Below are 10853 nucleotides of genomic sequence, written 5' to 3'. Positions count from 1 at the left end.
ACTCTTTTGGCTGTGTCGTGTGATAACTAGCAAGAGCTAGAGGTAGATAAATAAACTGGTTAACTGAATCGACCTAAAAATCGAACAGAATCTGAATCGTTTTGAAACAACTTATGTCTAAACCGGTTTGGAACCGATTGAAACCCTAGATTCGGAACCGGTTTGTAATTTTCTCCATCAAAACCGGTTAACCGAACCGAAACTGGCCAAAATCAGGCAAAAACCGTCAAAACCCGAACCGAAACCGATGGTAACCTAGTCAAGAAACCGGTTTCAACCCGAACTGAAACCGATCATAAACCGGTTTTGACTTTTACTGACTAAAAGGAATAGGTTTTAACCCAAACCGGTTTTGAGTTTTAAACCGGTTTGTGCATCTCTAGCAAGAACTAGTTATCGAGCCATGTCACTGTCACGTCAACAGTGGAGTTTTAACTTAACTAACGCGTTGTGGGTTAACTTTGTTTACTAATATAAAAAATAAAAGAAAAGGATAATAAATAAATGTGTGTGTGTATTTAATATGATTGGTGAATTTAGAGAGACACACCAAGAGGGGATTGCACCATTGAGGCAAAAAAATGGCTACACGCTATGATGATTTATTAAGTATTGTGGTTTAATGGCGCCATGGGAGGGTGATTAGGACGATGGCGCCTAAATTCTTTCTCCACAACGCAGCGTTTTAAGCAATGTTGTAAAAGTAGATCTTCAAAACCGAGTACTCCCAGAGTAATTGTTACAAGGTATGGCACCGAGGGGAGTTTCTTTAACTCCACCTAGTTACTAAGAATCGATTAAATGTGGTCAACCTCGACCAGAATCGAATCTAGTCAGTCAATTTGGGTCGATATTGACTTAAAAAATAAAACATAATTCATATTTCTATACTATCAAAAAATGAGTCATATTTTTTAGTTATTGATTAGCAAATTTTAAAATAATTTAGTATTTAAAAATGTATTTCTTTTATTTATATTGAATTTCACTTATTTTATTAAAAATATCAGTATACTTATGATATTTGACATATATATAATATCAAATAATTAATTTTCTTTATATTTACCATTTCCGAGTACTCTCTGAGTACTCCCCAAGTACTCCAAGTACACCCAACTCCCTAGTCGGCCGCTTAGGGTCCGCCTAGCGACTTTTGCAACCTTGGTTTTAAGTGTAGAACAAGAACTTGTCTAGCGTTTTGTTAGGAATCAAGTGGCACAACGAAAACTAACACGCAACACGTAATTAAATGAAGTAAAGAACACATAAGAAATGATGTAGTTCGGTCAAGGTCACCTAAGGGCTAATTACCGGATAATCAAGAAACATAGTTAGGCCTCTTAATTGTTAATTGAAACCGGCTCGTCCCTTTTGTTTCCTACCAGTCGACCAAGACTAGAAGCCCACATAATCCTAACACGTTTTTATAATTTATGAAAGTGAGAAACAACAATGTGTAACATGTTTTCATAAATGCTTTGTATTTTACAGGTACAACATGAAAAATACAAGCGTTTGTGGTTTCATTAGGGGTGTACGTGATATTGGTTTAAAACTGGAACTATCACTGATTGTTTTCATTAGATGTTCAAAAACAGTGTGTTCTTGTTATACAATATTTGTTTTAGTTTGTCATTGAAAAATTGTTGTGGCCGGTTCAACCCTGGTTTTGTACATGAGTTGATTCTATATAATATCAGTCCAAATACTTTATGAAGAAGAAAAATGTCAGAAATATATTTATAAAAAACCTTATTTGTAGAAAAATAATTCAAATTTTCAAATATAACAAAATACCATTAATAAAAATTAAAACCATTAAAGTTCATATTTATCACGTAAAACCATAATCAACTATACAAATCAAGTGTATAAGAAAATCATAACTAAACCAAAGTTCTTAATCAGTTGTTCAGTTATTTCGATTTGTTTTTTTCTCTTTTATTATATATTGATTATTCGTTTTTTACGGTCACTCTTAGTGTTTGTGGCTCTTTACTTAACGCTTGTTATATATTATACACCACTCTTTCAATATATTGACAATGTACTTAAAATTGACAACAAATTGGTGTTTCTTTAAGTAGATATAAGAGTTAACTTAGCCCCAATTAAGTTAAGTGATTTTAACCCATAAATATTAATTAAAAATATTTTTTTAAAAAATTATAATAATAGAAAAAATGTTGGATACTAAGCTGTGTTCATAGGGTATGGACTATGGAAGGGATGGAGTAATGTTTTGTTCTGCATGCATGACACAACAGACTTACAGTTGTATTCAGAAGTTATTATGCATTGAAACGATAGTGTATATTCTTCAACCCTCTGTCACTAATACCAACTTCATTAAATTATAATTTACTAAAAGGAGTTGTACAACAAAAAAAATAGGTTTTTACTTTTTAATATAAACATACATAACCATACAAATATTTATGCATGTATTTGATACATGTTCTTTGAGACAGAGATTTAGCAACAAGAAGCTAACCGTTTACATGGTTTGGTTTGGGTCAGTTTCGGCTAAAACAAAACCAATATCCAGAACTTCGGTTTTTTGAATTTTTGAAAATCGTTCAGTTTCGGTTATCTCATTTCTTGAACTTCAAAGTTTTGGCGGAAAAAACAAGGGTATTCACCTGAAATTATGAGTTTGAGGCTGAATCATTTTGTTAACTAATAAATAATTGATTATTAATTGTATATTAGAGTTAAAATATTTAAATTATATATTATTAAATTCTTATAGATTATTTAAAATAAAAAATAAAAATTGATAACCGAAACTTCGGTTTTTTAATTTTTAAAAATCGTTTGGTTTCAGTTTTCCCATTTCATGAACTTGAAAGTTTTTGCGGAAGAAAAGGGTAGTAACATGAAATTATAATTTGATTCTAAATCATTTTGTTAAAGTAATAACTAATTGATTATTGTATATTAAGAGTTAAAATAGTTGAATTATATATTTATTAATATCTTATAGATTATTTAATATAAAAAACAAAAGTTGAAAATCTACTAATTCGGTCCGGTTCGATTTTTATAAAAACACAAAACTAAAGACTAAATCACTAACTAATAACTAATTGACTTGTATATTGGAGCTATAAATATTTGAATTATATATTTATTAAATTTTTATAAATTATTTAAAATAAAAAATTGAAAATCTACTAATTCAGTTGATCGGTTCGATTTTCTTAAAATCAAACCGTCAGTTTTCGTTTTAGTTTCATTCACACCTCTTTTGAATCAGTCAGTGCTAACTAACAAGATTATAAGACAAGCAAACATTGTTCAACAATAAAACATAAGATTCTTGACATTCTCCCGTACTTTCGGGAGCGGGGCGGTTTTAGGCGGGCCTCGTCTCGTGAACACCGACGAGCTACCAGTCCGATCTAGGTACAACCGCCCCCGAAAAGCAGCCAAATGTGCATAATAACACGGTGGCACTAACGAAACCGGTTTAGTACATCTTACAAAAGTGAAACAAAGATTGTAAACCAGTTTCTGAAACTCATCCGAAGTGAACCGGTTTTCGTCCCATAATATGTGATAATGAGTCGGTCGGCTCGTACCCTTTACGCCCCAATGGCTACATAGATAGAAGTCGAACTCTTTCGGGTGGGTGACGACCGAGTCAACCACCGTGCCTGGCGGCACGTTCTCGTCAGAAAACATGTTTCGACCACCAACCGAGACTGTTTCCGCCGGAAACAGTCTCGTGTGGTGGCGCTTCTGCACCACCACAAACGAGATCGGTGGGTTGTAGGCTGGGAACCGCCTACAACCCTCCCGAATTGCTTGTAGCTCATCGCGAAGCACCTTCTGGAACTGTGTCTCACTGACACCGTCCCGGAAGAATACCAACCGTGTCGGGAGCTTCGACAGCTCCCGAACGAAATCATTTAATATTTCCTCCACCATTCCCGCCAAATCTTGAATTATTTCTTGCCGGTGCGTCTGAGACCGCATCTTCGAAACATACTTATTCGCCGCGGGCCAGTTCACCGACCCCACAACCGCCGCCACGGACGGGCTAAAATCATCCAACGGGTGCGGGTGAGTGACATCCGCACCCAGAAACATTACCGGCTCATCCAGTGTCAGGACCCTCGGGATCTGAGCCGGTAACGAGTTGTACAACGCGACAGTACACCCACCGATCTTCGCATTAATCTTAAGCGCCAAATTCCCGAGAAACTGCAAACTCAATCTCGAAATATTTTGATACAAACAACACTGGCTCATAACCCCGATGCTCGTTTCGCTTACCCGCTTCAAATCCGCATACCCTTTGTGCTTCTTCTCCATTACACAAATCAAAAGCTGGAGATTATTATTCGCAGCCTTTTGAATCTTTTTAATCTTCGCTTCGAGAACCGATACGTTGTTAAGAACCTGCATTGACTCAAATTGCGGTTTCACGACGGTATTCTTGTTTAAAAAGATCCCTAACTGTTCGCATCGTTGTGTTAACCGATCGATGAATTTAGGGATTATTGATTTCTGCTCATTTGTGCCTCCAAAACTGATTATAGCCCATCGGCCGATTCGGCTGCCTTCAAAAACTTGGCTGCCCGAAAAGTTCCATTGGCGGTCGTGGCGGGAGGGGAGTAAGTCCCTCACTTCGCCTCCGTCTCCGAGTTTGAGCCTCGGAGGTCGGAGAATTCGACCGTTAAGTTTGGTCATTTCTTTTAGAACGCGAAGATTGAATTCGCCCGCTTGGTGTCTGCTGTTAAAATCATGGAAAAACGTTAAAAAGATGTATAAAACATAGGGGTGTGAAATGTGAATACTGACACGACATGAACCTAACGCAAAATCCGCTGGTTAGGATTTGGTATAAATGGGTCGGATTCGGGTTGACCTGACGGGTTCACGGGTTGATTTGATCGACCCTTTTGTTTATTATGTGTTTTATGTAATAAATTAAACTGGTCGAGTATTTTACGCCCAAATTAAAAACTAATAATTTACAACTATGTACAAAAAAATGAATAATATACTTTTTAAAGTTATAGAAAAATTTTAACTTGCTTCCATATTTTTATACCTCATAGCAAAATAAATTTATATTTATAATAATAACGATTTTTAAATGCATAAATACATATATATAAAATTAGATAAAGAGACTTATTTTATACAAAAGAAGTCATAATATTGTTATTTTATCATATCAACCCTTTATATTTTAAAAAAATTGCAACATAGTTTTTTTTTATTATTTGTTATTTAATTTATCTGATGATAGTAAAAAAACAAAATACATGTATAATTTTATAAAATTTACGATATTATTATTAAAAAATTGCATATTTTTCTAGTAGCGTGAGCCCTTAAAAAAAGGAAAGAGGTCCAGAGGGTAACTAGTTATTCTTTTAAGTACATAAATACATGTATTTTTAAACAAGTTTATAGACTTTAATATATCAAAATAAGTAAATACATTGTTTTTTATTTTTATCTTAGTAACCCTTTATATTAAAAAAATATAGCAACATATTTTATTTTATTTTTTACTTTTTTCTTAATATCACTGATGATAGTAAAAAACAAAATATTAATAATTCATATTACTAAAAAACAAAAGATGTCATACCTAGAATCCTAGATGGACCAAATGGTAAATAGTTATTCTTTTTCAAATACACAAATACATGTATTTTAAACAAATTTATAAACTTTAATATCAAAATAAGTAAATACATTGTTTTTTGTTTTTATCTTCACATAATTTTTTAAACCTATTTTCTTAATTTCACTTATGATAGTAAAAAAACAAAATATTTTTATAAAATTATGACATTTTACTAAAAATGCAAATTATTTTGGTAGTGTAACAAGACCTTAAAAAGGTAAAGAGGTCATACCTACATGGACCAAAGGTTAACTAGTTATTCTTTTTTAAACACATAAATACATGTATTTTAAACAAGTTTATAAACTTCAATATATCAAAATAAGTAAATACTTTTTTTATCTTATTAACCCTTCATATTTAAAAAAATGTACCAATAATTTCACTGATGCTAGTAAAAAAACAAAAATATTAATAACTTTATAAAATCATGACATTTTACTAACAAATGCATATTATTTTGGTAGTGTAAACAAAAAAATTAATAACTTTTAAATGTTATTTTTTAAATATATAAATACATGTATTTTAAACAAGTTCATAGACTTTAATATATCAAAATAAGTAAGTACATTTTATTTTTATCTTATTAATCCTTTATATTAAAAAAAATATAGCAACATAATTTTTTTCTTACTTTTTTCTTATTTCACCAATGATAGTAAAAAAACAAATATATACAGCATAGTCTGGCCAGAGTAAGGCGTCGCCTAACACACAAAAAAGTCGTCGTTCCAAAAAAATAAATAAATAAATAATTTTATAAAAAAGTAAAAGATGTCATACCTAGATGGACCAAATGGTCCAGCCATGACTCCATCAATAATGGCTTTTCTTTCCCTTGGTTTTTGACACCCCAACTTCAGTATCCTTGCAGTCTGATCATCAGAAAGTTTTCCAAGAAACTTCTGCCCTTCACACACCACACACACCTCCATCGGTAGATAACACGGCCGTCGTCGGCTCGTTTGTAAACACGGCAAGTTTCGGTACCGAATGTCATACCCATATTGTTGTTTAAAATACTCCACAACCCATAAACTCTCCCCGTTGCGGTCCCTAAACCATAAGTTCTCGGTTGACTCGTCGGTTAAGCTATGGACTTTGTATTGTTGGATGGTTTCTCGGTGGTTAACGAATACTTTAACGTTTTTTAATGCCTTTTCGACTTCTTTTTTTTCTTCGAGTGTTAAGGTTTTGGTGTCGGGAAGTTCAGTTAAGAAGGGTAAGCGTTTTTGTAAGTATGGGATTACGCCGATGCTGTCGTGGAATGCGGTGACGGTCAAGTCGACGTTGAGGGCTAGACCTTTAGGATAATGAAAACCCCATAAGGTATTATTATTAATAATAATAAACTATGTAAACATTAACTTTACAATTAGTATGAGCAATGTTCTACTCTTGAATTATACTAAATTTCTAAACATTAGTTATCCGATACAGTATCTAAGGGTGTGCATGAAACCGAAAATCAAACTAAAACAAAAACCGAAGATTTGGTTTTTTGTTTTATTAAAATCAAACTTACAGTTCTGTTTTGGTTTTACATGTAATGATAAGTTGATAACCAAACAAACCAAACCGGATTTGTAGATTTCGATCTTTTATTTTTTATTTGAAGTAATTTATAAATATTTTAATAAATATGTAACTCAAATATTTTAGGCCAAGTGTATAATAACCAATTAGTTATTAATTAACAAAATGATTTAAACCCAAATTCATTATTTTGGGCTAAAGAAAACTATTTTACCCAAAAATTTCAAGTTTAAATGAAAACTGAACCCATTCTGAAAATCGAAAAACCAAAAAAGAACGGTTTTAAAAACTGAAGTCGGTTTTAGCTCAAAACCTACCCATCTGGACCGTACACATCTCTAACAATATCATGCACAAAAAAAGCCGACCCGAACTACCCAAGACCGAAATAATAAAACCCATAGTACTGTGATTAAGGGTAATTATAGGAGTATAATAATAATTATAAACCAAAACTAATCAAATCATTTCTATAACAATACCTTGTTGTGTTGGTCTAAGGCTTTGAAAGAACCCCCTGAGTCCAACCGCGCCACCGCCAATGTCTTTCACCCCTCCCATTGCAGCCGAGTACAATGACCGGCCCAACGGAGTGCACTCCGACAACGGGTTTTCGCGTAAAACGACATCTAGAGCTTGTAAATAGTCTTGAGGAAGTGGGATTGTGTTCTTTTCATGTTTGTTTAAGTACTTACTCAAATCTTGACCATTGAGTTTGGACACATTCTTGATAAAGATTTTAAAAAGCTTTGTTTTCTCTTCATTTTCGCCCGAATTCGGAAGCAGGATTTTGATCTCAAGTTCGAATCTATCGGTTTCGAACTCCACCGAGCTGAAAAGGGTTCTCCGGCCATCAAAGCAGGGGTTTCCACCCGAAAAGATACCCGAATTCTGCTCCACAAGTTTCTGTTTTATTAATCTTGCAACATCTTTTGAGGGTTTCGGGTTCATTTCGACGTCGTATTGGTGAATTTGTTGTAAAGGGTCAAATTCTACTAGGAAATGGTTTGCTAAAAGTGGGATTATTGTTCCTTCTGTGCCGCCGGAGTCCGGTCGCCTTGCCGGAATCAGTGGTGGCTCCAGTGGTGGTGGGGTTGAATCTTTCTTGGGTTGCATTGATGAGTTCATTGTTCTTGGATTCTTTGGAATGATCTCTAGAGCTGTTTTTAACAAGAAAGTTTATTAATTTATGGGTCCCATTTGATTAAAATTAGTGTGATCAAGAGCAAAATAATGACATTCAAGAACAAGAATTTATGTTCTTGAAAAGATAATTATAAAAAAAATGAATATATAGAGCTGTTTTTAACAAGATTATTAATTTATGGGTCCCATTTGAATAAATTCAAGATTTTTTTAGTATGATCAAGAACAAAATAATAACATTCAAGTACAAGAATTTATGTTCTTGATTTTTTTTTTGAATCACTAGAGCTATTTAACAAGAAAAAGTTTATTAATTTATGGGTCCCATTTGAATAAATTCAAGATTTTTTTGGGTGATCAAGAACAAAATAATAACATTCAAGAACACGAATTTATGTTCTTGAATTTTTTTTAATCACTGGAGCTAATTTAACACGAAAGTTAATAAAAGTATGAACAAGAATTTATGTTCTTGACAAATTTTTTTTGAATTACTAGAACTGTTTTAACAACAAAGTTTATTAATTTATGGGTCCCATTTGATTAACTTCAAAATTTTAAGTATGATCAAAGAACAAGTACAAAATAATAACATTTAAGAACAGGAATTTATGATCTTCAAAAACAAAAATTATAAAAAGTAATGAATCTCTAGAGCTGTATTAACAAGAAAGTTATGGGTCCCATTTGATTAAATTCAAGACTTTTTGAGTGTGATCAAGAACAAAATAATATCATCAAAGAACAAGAATGTATGTTCTTGAAATACAAGAACATTAAAAAAAATTGAATCTCTAGAGCTGTTTTAACAAGAAATCTTATTAATTTATGGGTCCCATTTGATTAAATGCAAGATTTTATAGCTTGATCAAGAACAAAATAATAACATCAAAGAACAAGAATTTATGTTCTTGAAAAACAAGAATTACAAAAAATAATGTATCTCTAGAGATGTTTTTAACAAATAAAGTTTATTAATTTATGGGTCCCATTTGATTAAATGCAAGATTTTATAGTTTGATCAAGAAAAAAATAGTAACATTCAAGAACAAGAATTTATGTTCTTGAAAAACAAGAATTGAAAAAAAAATAGAGCCTCTAGAGCTGTTTTAACAAGAAAGTTTATGGGTCCCATTTGATTAAATTCAAGTATTTTTAGTTTGATCAAGAACATAATAATAACATTCAAGAACAAGAAGTAATGTTCTTGAAAAAAATCAAAACTTTATGCCCTTGAAAAAAAATATATTAATCAAAAAAATTTTAACAAGAAAGTTTATAAATTTGTGGGTCCCATTTTAATTAATCAAACTCAACATTTTTTTTATTAAGATCAACAACAAAATAATAACATTCAAGAACAAGATTCTGTTTCTTTTTACCCAAAGATTCTTGCAAAAATCAAGACTTTATGTTCTTGAAAACCAAGATTTATAAAAATGTAAAATAAAAACTAAATCTTGAGCAGATTATTCAACACCCATTAACAAATAAAGACAAATACTTAAAATTTAGCAAAAAAAAGGAGGTTTTAGTCACCTTTTTGATGCAAGGCATGGTGGTTTGGAACCACCGGCGGCGGCAGCGGCGGAGACACGGCGGAGATGGGTGGTGGGAGAGGAAGAAGTGGTGGTGAATAAGAATATGGGTTTTGGTTAAAAAGAGTAAAATTTGTGGTGGAATGGTGTAAAAGGTAGTGTGGATGAAGGTGAAAAAGATGGTGGTGATGATAAAAGTGGTGGTGTTGAGGGGGGTTAATAATAATATTATTGTTGGGAATATTATTATTATTATTAATATTATTATTATTATGTGTTCTTCCTCTGAAACTCTTTGTTTTTGCTGTGCATTTGTTCTTGTCTCTTTCTTCCATGGTTAAAACTCACACTGAAGATAGCCAAAAGGGTGCAGGCTTTGCATGAGAGACTGAAATATGTGTGTATGTGTATATATAGACATATATGTATAGAGAGAGAGGGTGGGGGGGGGGGGTTAAGAGAGAGAGATAGAGAGGGCAATTTGGTATTTGTCTGAGGATAACAGAGGGCAACTAGGAATAGGAGTAGAAAGTAGAAACTGCAGTTATTACACACATATGTATATATTGTGTGTGTGTATATATATAGAGAGAGAGAGAGGTGTAATGGTGTGATCTTCTTGAAAGAAAAAGGTAAATGAGATCTTTTTTGATATTTGGATTAATTTTCCAACTTTTTATTTTTGACCTTTTGAAGTATTTTATGGCCTCTTTTTGTTTACTATAAAGTTTTCTTTTTATATCAAAAACAAAGTAAAAGATTATATTTATGTATACTTCTATGAAACTTTATATTAGAATATAATAATGTAATGTAGATTTACTTTCTCATTATTTAATAATTTATTTTTTGTAAGTGCTATCTCATTAGACGTGGGGCCGACGAGTACCCAAGATCTGTTTTTTTTTTCCAGATTTTCATAGAATAGCCCTGAGTCATTATTTGTACTATCGATCTGCAAGCATGATGATGTTCCG

General features: G+C 32.4%; 1 protein-coding gene across 1 annotated transcript; it reads right to left on the bottom strand.

The window, feature by feature from the left end:
• Nucleotides 1-3303: 3303 nt before the first annotated feature.
• Nucleotides 3304-10243, bottom strand: LOC143619196 (protein argonaute 7-like). Its single transcript, XM_077091192.1, has 4 exons — nt 9878-10243; nt 7675-8352; nt 6440-6959; nt 3304-4744 (listed from the first exon to the last, which is right to left on the bottom strand). The coding sequence occupies exons 1-4, from the start codon at nt 10209-10211 to the stop codon at nt 3304-3306; spliced, it is 2973 nt and encodes a 990-aa protein (XP_076947307.1). The 5' UTR covers nt 10212-10243.
• Nucleotides 10244-10853: the final 610 nt, after the last annotated feature.

This window comes from Bidens hawaiensis, unplaced genomic scaffold (assembly GCF_021521415.1).
Source record: "Bidens hawaiensis isolate Kalapana, Puna unplaced genomic scaffold, B.hawaiensis_p1.1 tig00002414_1, whole genome shotgun sequence".
Taxonomy (NCBI): Eukaryota; Viridiplantae; Streptophyta; class Magnoliopsida; order Asterales; family Asteraceae; genus Bidens; species Bidens hawaiensis.
The sequence above is the reverse complement of the archived record's forward strand: the minus strand, read 5'-3'. Positions and strand labels throughout refer to the sequence as shown.